The sequence below is a fragment of the Elephas maximus genome, chromosome 25, assembly GCF_024166365.1.
Source record: "Elephas maximus indicus isolate mEleMax1 chromosome 25, mEleMax1 primary haplotype, whole genome shotgun sequence".
NCBI lineage: Eukaryota > Metazoa > Chordata > Mammalia > Proboscidea > Elephantidae > Elephas > Elephas maximus.
Window position 1 is genome coordinate 50,982,106 of NC_064843.1, and position 17,112 is coordinate 50,999,217.

At 41.2% G+C, this 17,112-nt stretch overlaps 1 protein-coding gene across 3 annotated transcripts in view; it reads left to right on the top strand.

The window, feature by feature from the left end:
• BTBD3 (BTB domain containing 3) overlaps nt 1-16,896 on the top strand; it is a 42,346-nt gene extending 25,450 nt beyond the window's left edge. For all 3 annotated transcript variants that reach the window (XM_049869248.1, XM_049869250.1, XM_049869249.1), the window contains exons 2-5: nt 7,629-7,902; nt 8,401-8,491; nt 9,045-9,163; nt 12,458-16,896. In XM_049869248.1, coding sequence (XP_049725205.1) covers nt 7,760-7,902; nt 8,401-8,491; nt 9,045-9,163; nt 12,458-13,490 — 1,386 coding nt within the window. In that variant the 5' untranslated portion in view covers nt 7,629-7,759 and the 3' untranslated portion in view covers nt 13,491-16,896. The remainder of the gene's footprint in view (nt 1-7,628; nt 7,903-8,400; nt 8,492-9,044; nt 9,164-12,457) is intronic.
• The last annotated feature ends 216 nt before the right edge of the window (nt 16,897-17,112 follow it).

Below are 17,112 nucleotides of genomic sequence, written 5' to 3' on the forward strand. Positions count from 1 at the left end.
TGTAGGATGAAGTTTCTAGGCTAGAAGGTGAAGGACTGTAGACTTGAGGGACATCTGTATCATTTGATGAAACATAGTTCATGGAGATGAAGCTGTGCATCCTGCTTTGGTGAGTATAGCATCTGGGGTCTCAAAAGCTTGTGAGCAGCCATCTGGGAGAGAACTGTTTAGTCTCTTACCATCCAGAGCAAAAGAGAATTAAGAAAACCAAAGACCCAAAGGAGCAATTAGTCCAAAGGACTAATGGATTACATGAACCCTAGACCAGAAGAATTAGATGGTAACTGGCTACCACTTACTGACTACTCTGACTGGGATCACAACAGAGGGTCCCAGACAAAGTGGAAAAAATCTTGCAAAACAAATTCACAAAAAAGAGCAAATTTACTGGTCTGATAGAGATTGGAGGAACCTCTGGGACTGTGGGCCTTCTGAGCTGGAACTGAAGCCATTACCGGAGACCACCCATCAGCCCAACCACAGACAGGCCCGTAAAATAATATCCGAGAGGAACATATTCCTTAGAACAATCTATTATACGAGATCAGAAGGGCAACATTTGCCCAAAAACAAAGATGAGAAAGCAGGAAGTGGTAGCAAATCAGGATGAAAGGAAATGGGGAACCTAGGATGGAAATGGGGCGAGGGCAGGCACATGGTGGGAAATGGAACCAATGTCATGGAACACTTCGTGTCTAAACTATTTAATGGGAAACTAATTTGCTATGTAATCTTTCAGTTAATGGACGGTTAAAAAAAAAAAAAAAACCTTGAGAAAAATGCAATAATAATGAAAACTAAAAAAAAAAAAGTTATTTGAATTACATTAGAAGTGACTTACGATGGAGTTGTTGAAATGGGTCCTTTTGTAAGTCAGGGACTGCCTGTATCTCATATACCAAAAACCCGTTGCCGTCGAGTAGATTCTGACTCATAGCGACCCTATAGGACAGAGTAGAACTCCCCCATAGAGTTTCCAAGGAGCACCTGGTAGATTGAAACTGCCAGCCTTTTGGTTAGCAGCTGTAGCACTTAACCGCTATGCCCGACGCATTTTAGATACTCTTTTTCAAGAGCACCACATTTAATGTATGGTAAGGATGATTTGGGATTTAGATGAGTTAGTTGTTTAACATTCCAAACAAGGTATACAGTTAGGCACAGTATTTTTAGAGCCATAATCGTCAAATACTGTGTTAAATGCCTTACGGAATTTTAAAAAGAGTCACCTTTCCTGCCTTTTAAGAATTGTCACATTCTACCCTGGGGTTCCAGATTTAAAACAAAATTTCAGGTAACAGGAGCTCTGAGTGGTGAAAAGGACGTGACTTGGGAAAACTGTGAACCTCATCCTTATAGACAGCACTGAGGTATACCTCGCCCAACTACTTGTCATAATTATGAGACTTAGTGCTGGAATTCAAACTGCGTCTTTGTTGAGAGAGGCCAAGTTGAGTTGCTTGCACATACAGACATCATCACTGGGTGGCTGGACAGACAACTTGCAGCTGTGCGCTGTCTCAGGATGGGGATACAGCAGGACATCAGCCAGCAGAGGGCCTCTTGGAGGTTTACAGTCCATGGTGGAGAGCCAGCCTGGAGTGTAGCTTCCAGGAATAGGATTTTGGAAACAACACCATAGGATTTAGGCATTGATTGGGGACCTGAACACAATGCAAAATATGAATCTTGATGATTGAACCTTGCCCACAAAGTCGGAGCGAGATCACAGGAGCCAGGGACCTTCTTGGCCTGTGTGTGGGTCCGGAACATTCAGAAGGGATGAAGTGTCAGTAACAGGGACAGGGAGCCCGGCTAATCTTTGGGTTTTTGTGTTTTGAAAGACTGCATCACAAATGATGTTTGATGTTTCCTGCTTTAGGTACAATTGCTGCTAATGGTGATGGCTTAGCTTTCTAGAGTGTTTCAGCTTTTATCAGAGTGCTTTCACAAACATGTAATCTTGCCTTCACAGTAAACCTGAGAGGGGTGACTTGGGTATAATTATCCCATTTGGCAGATGAGGAAAATGAGGCTCACAGATACTAAGTAACTAACCTTAAGGTCACTTGCTATTGGCTCTTGATATTACCACTATACCATGCTGCCAATGCTTGACTTCATATTTATTTCCACATTTGGAAAGCATATAGTCTATTTTCCAGCAGCGGCTGCTGTCTTTAGGGACTGCCAACACTTGTCGCTTATCTTTTTACCTCCCAAATCACAACCGTAACTTTGGCTTAGTAGAGAAGGGAAAAATAAGCAAAAGCAAAAAAATCAAAATGCAATTCCATCAAGACTTATCAGATGAAACGACTCTCCTCTGTTATTTTCTATCAGCTGTTGTTGGAAGTGGCGCGTATTTCTTTCCACCCTATTTTAACCTCAGTTAACCTGACTGCTGTAGCCGCTGAGGTGTCCCACAGTCAGCCAGGTACAAGTCCAGACAAGGAGTCCAGAGTTTGAGCAAGTTAAACAAGAGCTGCTAGTGTAACAAGAAATGGGCCTTAGTTGTTGACATAGAATTTGTTGGTTTTAGCCATGAATGGGTTGGCTTTCTAACTTTCATTTTACCTGGAGAGCCTCTTCTGTTACGCTTTTGTTTCTTCCTGTTAGAGTTCCTCTCCATTTCTTTCCAGAAAATGCCCACCAGCCTGCTTTCCTGCAGTGTGCATCCTGCAGGGATGCAGACTACAGATCTTAATGGTTTTCAACTCTGTAATTTTTGCACATATATTTTTTCTTTTAAAGTAGATTAGAAACATGAAGATAACAGTATTATGTGGGGGTAATTACTGTGGGTGAAAGTTGAAGTAAGTGAAACAAATGGAACTGGGCAACAGTCAGAAAATCTGCATTTTTATCTAGGCATTTATTCCACCAAGTAACTGTGGATTTTGCAAAAATCCTTTTGTCTTCTGGACACCCATTTGCCTTACCTGTGAGACAGAGTTGCACTAAATGATTTCTGGAGTCCCTGTAAGATCCGGACCTTATTCAACTCCCCAAACAATAGACAGAGGGTGCTAAATAAAAGTAGGATGGCTGGCAAACCTTCCAGCAGTGAAAAGGATGATACAAATGAGCTTACATTCTGTTGACAATGAATGAAAAGCCATATAGGTGAGACAGCTTTCTGGCAATGATAAAATCATCTGAGACCCACTGTTGTTAGCTAACTTTGTAAGCTTGCTTCTTTATATTGTTTACCACTGGATCCCCAACACCTGATAGACCACATGAATAGAATGTTATATTTTGGGAATACTTCATAAAGGATGATGGGCTTCTTGACCCATTTACCTCATTAGAGTAAGTTAACCATGTCTTGAAAACAGCTCTGAAATTCAGGAGGTATGGGAACAAGTGATAGAATCCTAGTTGGAAAGAAATTCTAGAGATAAAAATTTGGCAATAGATGACAAGCTGGTATTCCTTATTCTTTTTCAACTCCATGGGTGATGTTTCTGGATTAAAGACTTGATAAATGGGATTTTAACTCGATATCTTAATTTCAAGGGGGGAAAGGGGGCCATATTTGGATTTAATGTAGTAAAGTATGGAAATGAAGGCAGAGAACAAAATGTTACTAATGTTTTATGTGTGAATTTTCATAGCATTTATTGTGTTCTGGGTCATGGATTAATCTGAAAAGCAGATGAAAGCTATGGGTTCTGTTTCCAGGAAAATAAGTACACAGTCCTAATTTTCCATGTAATTTTTACTATGCCACATTGCTAATTTTCTGAGTAGAATTGTAGATTATTTAAAAATATTAGGCGGTACATTGTCTCTACACTTGCATTTTTTCACCTTTTATTTTTCCCACTAAAATTATCTGTCATCATCCTTTGAGATAGTCTGGACTTGACCTTCATTCCCAGAGAATGGAAAGATATTCTGGGGGCCCCCTCAGTTGATTGCCTATCCGCCTGAACCCTAGAATTTTAAGGGGCACAGTTTACGCTCGACTGCTAACCTAAAGGTTGACTGTTCAAATCTACCCAGTGATACAGCAGGAGAAGAGTCCTGGTGATCTGGTTTTATTAATTACGGCCAAGAAAACCCTATGGAGTAGTTCAACTCTGTAACACATGGGGTCGCCTTGAGTTGGAATTGACTAACAATAACAACAATCGAATTTCAGAACAAGAGATGAAGGATTGTTAAGTTTTACGTCTAGCAGTTCGAATCCGCCAGGCGCTTCTTGGAAACTCTGTGGTGCAGTTCTACTCTGTGCTATAGGGTCACTATGAGTCGGAATTGACTCGACGGCACTGGGTTTGGTTTTTTTTGGTTTATGTCTAAAACCAAATATTTTGAATTATTTGTCCATCGACTTGATAATTATTTAATAATTGAGTGAAAAATGTGACACCAGATGTTGATAGTGGATCACTGGGAAGATACTACAAATTCTTTAGTTTTCTAACTAAAGTTAGTTTGTACTGGATTTTCACAAACTTAAATTACCCGAAGGCCCTTGTTAAAATGTAGATTCCGATGCAGCATCTGGGTCTGGCTGACATTCGGCATTTCTCACAGATTCCAAGGTGATGCTGCTGCGGACTCCCAACCTTGACCCACACTTTGAGCAGCAAGGATTTGTGTTACGTGCCTTATTACGATGGTGAGAAAAGGTAGCTCTCAAATAAGTTTTCCATGGTTTTGATTTTGTTAAAATTCTCATGCTTTTTCAAATTGGCTTCAAAAACTAGTCATTCTTTTTTTTTTTGAATCATTTCTTCTTATAGTTAAGATATTTTTAAAACAGCCACAAGCATCAGTCCTCCCCCGCACGAGAGTGGTATGCCCCTTTACAGACCGTACTTGGCGATTCAGATTTAGCACTGCTTCATTTACCTAGTGTTCATTTTTAAGCTGATCTACAAAACTTAGTTTTCTAAATATCTGAAATCTGTAATTTCAGAAAGAGCATTTTCTAAAATACTATATAATTTTTTTCCTTAAACTATCCCAGGCACTTTTTTTTCCTTTGACTTGGTGGTGTAAGAGCCATGTTTTCTGGAACCTGTCTCCATGAGGGGTGTTGAATTGTATACCAAATGAATAAGAACCAGTCTTAAGTTCTTGTGTCTTTTTTTATTCTTTTTCTGTTTTGTCCTTGTCCAAAAAAAAAAAAAACAAACCCAGTGCCCTCGAGTCAATTCCAACTCATAGCAACCCTATAGGACAGGGTAGAACTGCCCCATAACAGTTTCCACGGAGCACCTGGCAGATTGGAAGTGCCAACCCTTTGGTTATCAGCCGTAGCACTTAACCACTACGCCACCAGGGTTTCCTGTCCCTGTCTAGCTGCCAGTTATGGGTATGCCTGTCTCTAAGTGGCTTGCTTCCTTTTCCATTCTCATTGATTACTTCTAACCTGAGAAGCCAGGTGACTAGGTTTGTTAGAAATACGCATGGGATTACTGCTAGGCAGAAGGGCCTGCCTTGTGTGGGGGCTTTCCTAGGAGGGAAGCAGACGGGAAGGTCAGTAGCATTTGAGCAGGGAAATCCTTTGGTTTAAATGGTCTTCTGAATAGTTGAGGGGCTCCTTTGTGTCTTCCTTACGCCTTTCTCCATGTTCTTTATAAAACTAGTTTTAGGTCTCTTTCTCTTATATCATGTTCTAGTGTGTTTGAAGGCAATTCGGAAGTGTAGATATGCATGTGTGTGGTCAACCCACGAGCAGGAATAGACTCATAAATAAGCAGGACTTCAGGGTCCATCTCAAATGGAGGTGGACAGCCTTGAGCCACAGATGGTTCTCTTACAGTACGTCTTGTAGTGGCGTTGCCAATAGTTTTAAGAAGGATAATGATGACAGTAAAAGGGTAGGCCGTGTTTCAGCTTAGTGACTTAAAATTCTAGGAACACGAAGACTGATTTCTGGCGTGTTTGGTGTCTGTAGTAGATTATTAGCTATACCAATCACAATAGTAGCTCCTGTTTGTTGAGCCCTCACCCTGTCAGGCACTCATTATTCAGATGAGTGTTGTGTAACAAACAGGGCTGTGGTCATGGAGGGTGAATTAGATTGGAGGGGAGCAAATGGCTACTGCATATTGAACAAATGAGAGTCATCCAGATAGAGAAGGGGAGATTAAATCTCCTCATTAGCCCCTCTTGCCAGATAAATAAGCATGTGTGGAATCTGCCGCAGGTGTTTTTGTTTTTTCTTACCAAGGCTAGAAATAAATTGTCAGAGGACTCACATCTGTCAGAACCACATAGTACTTTATATTCTTCTGATCCAAAGCAGAGAGAACCTGTTTGTGTTTTAACCAGGCAGCATCAGAACATGTTTTACTTGGAATAGCCTCATTTTTGGTTCCGTGTTCTAAATTGTGGATTATAGTCTTTAAACTTAAAAAAAAATGAAGCTAAATGCAGCCATAACATTTAAGGTGGGTTCTGAGATCCCGAACAGGCCCCATCTGCCATATTTTTAGTGAATTAAACCATGTAACACTGATAACCAGTTTTCTCTCATTTGAATCTTATTTTTACATCTAGAATTTGCCTTCTGTTACAGTGCAGCTCAGTGTACTGTTACAAATACTAGTCTAACAGTATTTTGTGGTCTGGGGCTCCTGTCAAAGATGATTATAGAAGCTGGGAACCTTGGGAGGTACAATGAACGAACGCAAGGCCTCATCTCTTATTTTGTGCTAGAATATAACGTGAATTCAAAGAGACTGAAAAAAAATTCCTTCTTTTAATCTGTAATGTGTTTAGTATGGTTTTACTATTAGTAATCCCTTTTAGCTTTTAGACTAGAGTATTCTGTTGAAACATTTGAAATTAAATGCTGCCAGGAAGAAGATTTTACTAGAAATGTAGGGTAGTTATCAGTCCTTACCCTTGATTAATCGATCGTGCTTGTTTCACTGGGGAAATAAAAATGTACGTTTACCGAAGAGAAATCTGTGGGTATAAACTCTTCTCTTCCTGTTCTCAAATATGCTTCATATGTTGTTTATCTTATTTAAATATACAGTAGGCAAGAGTGCAACTGCTGTTCCTTTAATATCAGAACTGTGCACGTTACAATAGGTGTCACTGTTTTGCTTGGGCCAATCCTGATCGGTGACTTCAGCTATTGGCTCCGAGCACCGGCTGTCTGACTCCATCTGCAGGGCTGTAACACCTACTCTCCTCCGATCCATTCACCACACAACTTCAGCCGGCTGAGCAGACTCGTGCGGGCGGCTCCAGCAGCATCTTGCTAACCTAATTCAGCAAACAAGTGCTGCGGCTCTGTGCCTGTCATCTCTGCTCAGTGTAGCCTTTCCAGGTGATCTAGGAAACTGGGTGATTTTTATGAACAAATAAGAGAAACAGGAATCATGATGGGGGTCTGTTTAACAGACCAAGTACTGGATAAAACTTAAAGCCAGTTTCTATTCAACCTAGTGAAAAGGTCACCTTGCCTGGCTGAGAAAAGAAGCAAAACATCAGCTCGTTGGTGTCTGTTAACATCTTAGCTCGCGCTGGCCTCTTTTCCGTGATATTCGCACCAATTTGGGATATCTAGCTATAGAGAGAGAGACAAACTGTACTCATGGTAGATGACAAGGAAAAGAACATGAAATGTCTCACCTTCTTCTTGATGCTTCCAGAGACGGTAAAGAACAGGTCCAGGAAAAGCTCCAAGAAAGCAAATACCACGACCAGCAGCAGCAGCAGCAGCAGCAGCAGCTTGCCCCCAGTTTGCTATGAAATTATTACCTTGAAGACTAAAAAGAAGAAGATGGCTGCTGATATGTTTCCCCGTAAAAAACCAGCCAGCTCCAGCACCACCGCTGTCCCGCAGTACCACCAGCAGAATCTCAGCAACAACAACCTGCTTCCAGCCCCCAACTGGCAGGGTCTGTACCCCACCATAAGAGAAAGGTGAGTGCCGGGCCAGCGTATCTACGTGAAAAAGTTTTCCTGGGCCGAAGTTTCTGCTTTTGCACGACTTGTAATGTATTTTCACACAGATCTGTGTTTGCACGTTTCCCAGAAGCTTTATTGGTAATGGAAAACTGCCTTGTATCTTTTCCAAAACGGTACAGCTGTTTTCCTCTTAGATAAAAATGTTTTTGCAAGCTGTAACATTTAACTGACAAGGTTGTGTCTATGGGGCCATAGAGGATGGAAATCTTTTATTTGTCCTTAGCCTTGTGAAAAGTTTGGCTAACTTTTCTGGCTTTTTTCTGTTTTTAAGCTTGAGTTACTTCCCATGGGTTTGCAATGATTATAAACACAGTTCTTAGACCCTTTCCTTGTTTTGCCTTGAAGCCATTAAACTGTTACTTAGCTTTCAGATCTGCTGTGGGTTTTGTATGTGGGAGAGTGGGCATTAAAAATGCTGACTGCTGTGAATTAATGAATTGCCTCTGTTTATAGAAATGCGGTGATGTTCAATAATGATTTGATGGCAGACGTACATTTTGTGGTTGGGCCACCAGGTGGGACTCAGCGGTTGCCAGGACACAAAGTAAGCAACAGCTGCGTTACTGGTTTGGACCTGAGACTCACAAAGAGGGACCCTCTTTGTGAGCGTGGAACTTGGGGTGGGCGGCCTGCTGATGGCAGACAGTGCGTGTCTCGCCCAGTCCCGGAGAAAGCCCAGCCTCTTCAGAGGGTTTTGGGCATGCCAAATTTTTTCTTTGTCTCCTTCTACTCTGTTTTATATCCCACACAAAACACATGCCCTCTTTGCTCTGCAGTCGTGGGATAAAGTCTCTGGAAGTTGCTGTGACAAGTTAGGAAGTCATCTGTCTGTTTACCCCTTTTCTAGACGTCAGTCAGAGAAGCTTTTTGTTTTTTTTTAAGTTATTTTCGTAATGGAGGAAATTATGCATTAATCCCTTAAAGCCTCCATCATGAGCAGTATAGAGACTGTTTGGCCTGAATATCCGAGGCTTCCACAGCAAGACACGCCACAGGAGCAGGTTTAGGTGCTCTGTGCTTCGAGTTGTTTTTCTGGATTGATTTGCTGAAAATGCATTCAGTTTGGTGCATGAAATAAGATTTGCCTTTCTCCACAGTATGTTTTAGCTGTTGGGAGCTCTGTGTTCCATGCAATGTTTTACGGAGAACTTGCTGAGGACAAAGATGAAATCCGTATACCAGATGTCGAACCTGCTGCTTTTCTCGCTATGCTGAAGTAAGCATCATTCGTGTGTTGGGCAAGAGTTTGTTTATGCTGCATTTGTCCTCTGCGGGGCTCACAGTGAAGCAGGAGTTCTGTGTAACAGCAGTGGGAACACTGACGAAGAAAGAGGGTGCTGCTTACCTTGTGAATGCTGTGGAGAGAACTACTGAGCATCTTTCAGCGGGAGCGTTTGGAGTGATGCCGGCTTTCATAATCACACCTCGACATGGGATTTGGGGGCAAGTGGTGTGAATAGCAGTTCGATTTTTAATGACTTATAATTAAAAATAATTTTCTGGTGTAAACATTATTTGGTAGACCATGTTCTCTCTGAAAGCATTGTGAAAAAGTCTTTAAATATATTTTACTTCACAGTGCTATAAATCACATACATTGTTTAAATAGTACCAGTTAGGATATTTCTCACTTTCCTAAGGGTTGCTGTCAACAAATGCAAAATTTATCTGTTGAAATAATCTGATCTTTGTGTACACATACGTATACTCCTTTTTTTTTTTTTTTCTAGTACGCATATTCTTAAGATCAGGCATCCTTTCTCAAGGATATGAAGCATTTGCCTTTGATAGTAGAGGAAAAATTTTTGAACTATGAATAGTTTTCTCTAGATTTATGTAGAAAAGCTTCAATTGTAAGTATGAAATGCAAAGCTATATGTTCTGCATTTATGGAAAATAATTTTATATCTAGTCAGACTTTTTGAGAATCTAATAAATGTTAACTAGGTAAACAGAGTTGCCCGTTTTACCAATTACTGGTGCTGTACAATGTGACAGCCCACAATGTGATCAAAATCCAATGGTTATTCTAAATAATATTTATATGATCTTTATTAATCCTTATTCTACCACACCAGAGTATATCAGAGTTCAAGGTTACGTGCTGCTCTAGGGATTGCAGTTCACTGGATAAATGCAATGCTTGTTGGAAAAAACTTGTCCAGGGGTCAACAGACTGGGCAGTAATCCCACAAAGAGTTAAAACGCCGGTATGTGTTGTTGCTGCCTACTGAGTTACGTTTACACTCTAGAACTGATTGTGAAAAAAAGAATATCATAACTAATTCTAGAACATAAATGTATTTAATTGCTTATTCATATTATAGTTTGCTACTGACGTATTATAATTGCTACTGACTCGAACTTTCACGTTGGAGCCCTGGTGGTACAGTGGTTACGTGCTCAGCTGCTAACTGAAAGGTCAGCGTTTTGAACCCACCACTGGGATTTAGAGAAATTAAAGACAAGTGAGCACATACCTAAATATCAACTAAACCATCTCCTTAAGCCAACCAACACTTAGTGACCTTTATAATCCCTTAGAAATATACGTGCAGAAAACAATTTTACCTGTGAAGGTTTTTTTGTTTTATTTTTGTCTATTTTTTTTTTTTCCCAGTGAAGTCACAGCTTTGTATATTTGAGTGTTATCTGTTGCTGAGAGAATACTAGCTGTCGTGTAGCATTTTGGCTTCACTGCAGTCAAGTAGAGTATTGCACCGTCCCAGATGTATACGTAATTAGGAAATGGGAGCAGGAATTGCAAAGAATTGTATTTCACCTAAGTCACTGGATTCGTCATTTAATAAGCATCTTGTCTCACAGATACATTGTCTAGAATATATAGTTAAAAAAAAAAAAGCTTTTTAAAAAACACGCATTCAGTCCGTGTAAAGTAGTAAAAATCAGAAATGTGGTAATGTACCATTTACTGTTATGCCGTCTTTGGTCAGTACCACACTGTCATCTAGGGTAGTGGTGGCCAGATTTTCCTTACCCCAGCATTGTGGGGAGTAGCCAGTATTCCTAGAAAGGGGGCTGTTGAGAGAAACGGAAGGCCGCCCACTTGATAGTTACAGGGTCAGAGCTGTGAAGTGCTGACAGTGCTCCCTGGCCCTCTCCATGGACGCTGGCGCTCCTGTAGGGAGCATTGCTAAGCTGCAGGAGTGTTGTCTGTTGGCCCTGCCCGTGGTAGCTGGCTCAGCCTATCGGAGAAGAGAGAGGGCTTCTTGGCAGCAGACAGGCAGGTCCCAGTTGTGACTGTGGAAGATTTTCTCATTGCTATCCTTGTGGTTTTGTCCTTTCTAACAGAAGGCATTCTGATTTTTTCAGCTGTATGTGTTTCACCAAAGTGAAATGTAAGAACTAGAGAAGAAATGTCAGAGCAAGTAGCTCTACACCTTAGCTATAAAAAAAAGTTTAAATGAAGTGTTATCAGTATTTATTTTCCACTCATACTCAGTCCTCATTGCCTAGCTCTTATGTCAGCCATAGCAGTCTAAAGGAAGCGGATGGTTTCTACCTTGTGTAACGTTTTTGGGAGTCAGCCACAGTCTCCCAAACACAGAGAAGGTTTCTTCTCCAGAAATAGGGATAACCAAAGAACCAAACGTGTTGCTGTTGAGTCGATTTCAGACTCATAGCGACCGTATAGGACAAAGCAGAACTGCCCCGTAGGGTTTCCAGCGAGCAACTGGTGGAGTAGAACTGCTGACCTTTTGGTTAGCAGCCGAATTCTTAACCACTATACCACCAGGGCTCTAGAAATAGGGATAGTTCACAGAAATAAGTACATATTTAAGGTTTCATCTTATTAATTAAATGTATCTGGAAATAATGTAGTCTCTAGTTGCGAAAGTAGAAGGGATGTGTGAGGAAGAAGAAAGAGTTTCAAATAAAAAATAAATAAAACAACAAAAAAAACGGATATGAAGCCTGTGTTGAATTAACTCTAAAGTTAGCTGGAAGATAGCACCAGGATCTGTGTTTGATAATCCGTTGAATTTGGGGCTACTTTATTTCCTCTCAGGTCTTGTTTTATGTTTAGGGAAAATCTAAGTCGTACTTAGTTCCAAACATTAAGACAATAATTTCTATCTGAACGAGCAGAATGAGTTGAAAGTAAACCATGCATGTTGCTCCGAAGGCGTATGGAGATTGGTCTTTGATTAAATATTATATAGGTAACAGAATTTTGCTACTTTTTTCCTAATACTTTCCATCTCTGAGATGTAGCTCTTTCTCAATCTCATTCTCTTCTGTTGTTACGAACATACTCAGTGCAGCTTATAAAAGAGAGGCCAGAATGGCAACCCAAAGCTAATGTCTTTAGTCATACAAAGTTACTGCTAAGTTCAAATATTAATAATTCATGAATATGTTTCAGATGTTTCCTGAATTTTTTTTTTTTTTTAAGATAATTTTCTTGGCACTAACTTGAAAACGTTTTTCACGCTGGATGCTCTCATTTTGTGAGCGTTCCATTTACATGCTGTGTGCTTCCTTTCAGGTATATCTATTGCGATGAAATTGACTTGGCCGCGGACACAGTGCTGGCCACTCTTTATGCTGCCAAAAAGTACATTGTCCCTCACCTTGCCAGAGCCTGCGTTAACTTCCTGGAAACCAGCCTGAGCGCCAAGAACGCCTGCGTGCTCCTCTCCCAGAGCTGCCTGTTCGAGGAGCCGGACCTGACCCAGCGGTGCTGGGAGGTGATCGACGCCCAGGCCGAGTTAGCTCTCAAGTCCGAGGGATTCTGCGATATTGACTTCCAGACACTAGAAAGTATCCTCCGCAGGGAAACTCTGAACGCCAAAGAGATCGTGGTTTTTGAGGCAGCTCTCAATTGGGCTGAAGTAGAATGCCAGCGACAAGATCTCGCCTTGAGCATTGAAAATAAGCGCAAGGTCCTGGGAAAGGCACTTTACCTGATCCGAATACCCACAATGGCCCTCGATGATTTTGCAAATGGTGCTGCACAGTCCGGCGTTTTAACACTCAATGAGACCAATGACATCTTCCTCTGGTACACTGCTGCCAGAAAACCAGAGTTGCAGTTCGTGAGTAAAGCCCGCAAGGGCCTTGTCCCCCAGCGTTGTCACCGCTTCCAGTCGTGTGCCTATCGGAGCAACCAGTGGCGCTATCGGGGACGCTGTGACAGCATCCAGTTTGCAGTCGATAAAAGAGTGTTCATCGCTGGCTTCGGGCTGTACGGCTCCAGCTGTGGCTCTGCAGAGTACAGTGCCAAGATTGAACTCAAGCGCCAGGGCGTTGTCCTGGGGCAGAACTTGAGCAAGTACTTCTCGGATGGCTCCAGCAGTACCTTCCCTGTGTGGTTTGAATACCCGGTGCAGATCGAGCCCGACACCTTCTACACAGCCAGCGTGATCCTTGATGGCAATGAACTCAGCTACTTCGGACAGGAAGGCATGACGGAGGTTCAGTGTGGCAAAGTGACCGTGCAATTCCAGTGCTCCTCGGATAGCACCAACGGCACTGGGGTCCAGGGAGGGCAGATCCCTGAACTTATATTCTATGCTTGAAAACTCATTTCCCTGAGCAGTGCGAGCTGCTGTGAGGTGCACACCTGGTTCCTGCTTGCTCGATGCTTAGCTCATCTGCAGATAGATGATGAGTGCAGATGATTTTAATGAATGATGCCGTAGGCAGTTTCTCATTTCTTTTAACTTTTAATTGTGTACAAGCAGAAATGCAGTATTCAGCGCTTAACTCTGTGCTTAAAAGATGCACACTTTTATTTTTAGAGTACGTCTGTACACCTAGAGAGATTTTGTTCTCTTTCAGACTGCCCTTCTGGTTGCCCAGTTTTGTCCCTTTGAAGAAATGCTTGGAATCACCTCCAGTTTCCTTTTGGGCTTTATTTTGATGGGTAGAAATAAATAGCCTAAAATAATGACGACGAGTTAATTTAAACAGAACCTCCCTCCTGCCCCCCCAAAATTAAACATCAGTGTACAGTTTTGAAAGAAGTTTTGTTTTAGAGTAATTTAGAAAGTAGGCAGTAGTCATGTTTGGCTTTTATTTCATTCCTTTTAAATTCTTTGCTTCTGGGCTTTGTGTTCTTTTTAAATCCTAAATTTCTAATGTTATGTATTAAGCACTACAAAGCGTCAGTGTAAGATGGAAAAAAGAAAATAAGAAACTGAGTGTTTCTTTAGGCTATGACTTCTGCTACAATCAGGTTATATTCCCTTAGTTTAGAAGACAAAATATTGAAGTACACACACTTCTTTTCAAAGGAATTAAATTATAAAATTCTCCTGTCAGTCGAAAAAAGTTGCAGGCCCATTAGTTTAAACTAAAACAGTTCAGAAAGGAAGCCTTAAAAAGTCCTATACTACAAATCTTTTGATTAATGGCACATTAAAATACCTGGTTTGAAAAAGCCAAATTCTTGTCTCCCCTCTTAGTTTCTGGTCCCCACTATTTGCTTGTTTTTGGTTTGAATATAGAATTCCTCTTCTTTTCTTTCCCCATTGAAAGTGGACCAAACAATTCTCTAGACGAATAGAATAGTAATTTATCTTGTAGCACTACATGTTTGTGTAAGAAGACACTTTATTCATCGATTTTTTTTTTTCCTATCTGAGATATACTTTACCTGATCTACTTTGACTACATACTATTTTGTTATTATAATTCTGTCCTGTTCCTGGACTGCTAGAATCTGGCCTCCGGCCATCTCGAAGTGCCAATATATGCCTGCAGGGTTTTCAACAAGATCTGGAGCGACACACTGGTTTATACTAATAGCGCATCAGCATCACGTCCCACTCTCTTCTCTGTCCATGGGTGATGTAAACAACAGAGAGAAGTGTTCATCAAAAAATTCTCCTTCACTGATGGCTTGTGGTGGTTCTGTGCCTGTGTTCCTGGCAGTGTCCGATGCTTTCACTTCCAGCTGAAGCATCCGTGTGTTCCTGAGCAGCTTTTCTGCTCAGCGTGATCCTGAGAGCGCTTCCCCCACCACCCAGAGTGTGGTCTCTGACCGCCTCCTTCTCCTGCCCTTCAAGCCTGAAGCTGGCTTGTCTGGAGCCAGGGGTTAGTCCCGGGGTGTGTGTGTGTGTGCGCGCGCATACCCATGTGCACACACGTGCGTTTGGGGACTCAGGAATTGTCTCCTCCCTTCTTGGCTGGTGAGAGGTGGGACAGAAATGGTCCCCTGCTGGCCCCCGTAAGGCCCCAGCGAGTGACTGCCCTTCCCTTGTTCACTGTGCTTCTGGGCCACTTCTTCCTTTGTAAACGTGGGCCTTCGGCCAGCTTCCCTGGTGGAGGAGAACACTGGATTAAGGGAAATTCCTCTAATCACCTTTGCCATTACTTATGTCTGTTAGCATAGATGATCAAAAGCCGTTAACTGGTGATTACAGATGAGTACTCCCAGGACAACTTTCCAAAAATGATCAAATAATTAATTCCTATTAGGACGATTACAGATAGTAGTTTTGGCAAAGCATCGGTGAAATAAAGGTACATTTTCAAATTTCAAAAAATATTTCTGCAAAAGATTTTGTTTTTAAATTATGGCTAAACATTTCAGTGACTTATATCTACCATGTAGATTGGTAGACTGTGTATCTGATTGGAAGACACTCATTTTTAAGCCAGAGGAGAAGAAACTTTATGTAACACTAATTTCATCCTATCAGATTCTTGAGGTGGGTGCGATAACCTCAGTGTGAAGGTTGCTCACCCTGTACCGCTCCAGTCAGTGCTCTTATTAGCTAGCTGCCCTCCATGTGGTGAGGGGACAGCTTGGTGAAAGCCAGATGAGATCCTGTACTCTGGGCTGGGCCAAGAAGGACTTAATGTCATGCTAATTACCATTACTTAGAAACAAAAGACTGGACACTGCCAACATCAGACTGGCTGGTGCCAAAAGCTGTGGGTTAAATTTGAAAATTGTATTTAAATATGAAATTTTATACTTTCAACCCTCATGTCTCTTTCTGTATTTTTGACAAAATGGGATGAAGGCTGATGTACTCACTTTATTTTCTTTGGCGATCTTTGATTTTGTAGCTCTTAAAGCTAGAAACCATAGTTCCGACAAGGCAGTCAACTCTAGTATATAAACACAACTTTGTCGAGCCGAATAGGCCGTACTTTTCTTTTCTTAGTGTGTCTGGCAGTCTTTGTCATTGATACCGGTAATAAGGGGAGCTAGGCTAGCAGTTCGGATGTAACGTTCTTTTAGAGTATCTCAAAATAGCATTTAAGCAAATGGTCTAATTTCTACCTAATTATTGCACTGAACTGTCTTTTTGTTTTTTAAGGTGTTTTAATAAGCTCAGCTAATTCCAGGACACTGTAGCCACTTGTGCATCAGGGTGCTTGAATTTAGTAGCTTAACGTTATTTATGAAGGAAAAAATATAAATATGAAGTACCTCATGTTGAATGTTATTGTACTGTATTTTAATGTAACAGTGCAGATCTTGTTAGACACATGAATGTGTGTAATCATGTTAAAAGCAAATAAAAATAAAACTGGTTCGTAGATTTGTTTCCCTTAGCATTTTTGTAGCTCCCCTGAAATAGTAAAAAAGTTAATTCTGGCACTTCAGGTACCACTGTGGTGGTTTACATAGATGGCTTCACAGGTGAAGCCTGTTCGCTAAGTATTCAGCTTTCTTTGATCCCTAAAGAAGTGAAAATTTGAGGCGAAAGCATAAGAGAACAATGAATATGTTATTCAATTGCATTGTTGAAAGCCTGACAGTTAAGTTATAGAGAGGGCGTGAATGGATGCATTTATATTCCCCTTCTGTAGATACGGATTCCTGTAGCAGCTCAAAGCCTGTGTATCTTGCCGTGCTAAGGGGTGTTGATGACAGTGAACGACATCTAGCTTTAGATGTGACCAGTGCTGTTTTTCCTGCTGTGCTAGAATAGCTTAAGTCTAGGAATAAAAATAAATAAAATGTCATGTGAGAACTTTGAGTATAATTTTTATGGGCTCAACTAGTTTTATATTTCCCCATATCAAGTATGTGTGTCTGGCTTATACGTAATTATTATACACACGTGTACATAGTTTTTTTCTCTACAGCTTTCTGTTGTTTCTCAGAGTTTATTGTGATACCTCTGTGTATTTGTTTACCCACTTCATCTACTCAGGGTTCAGTTTTTACAGCATACCTGC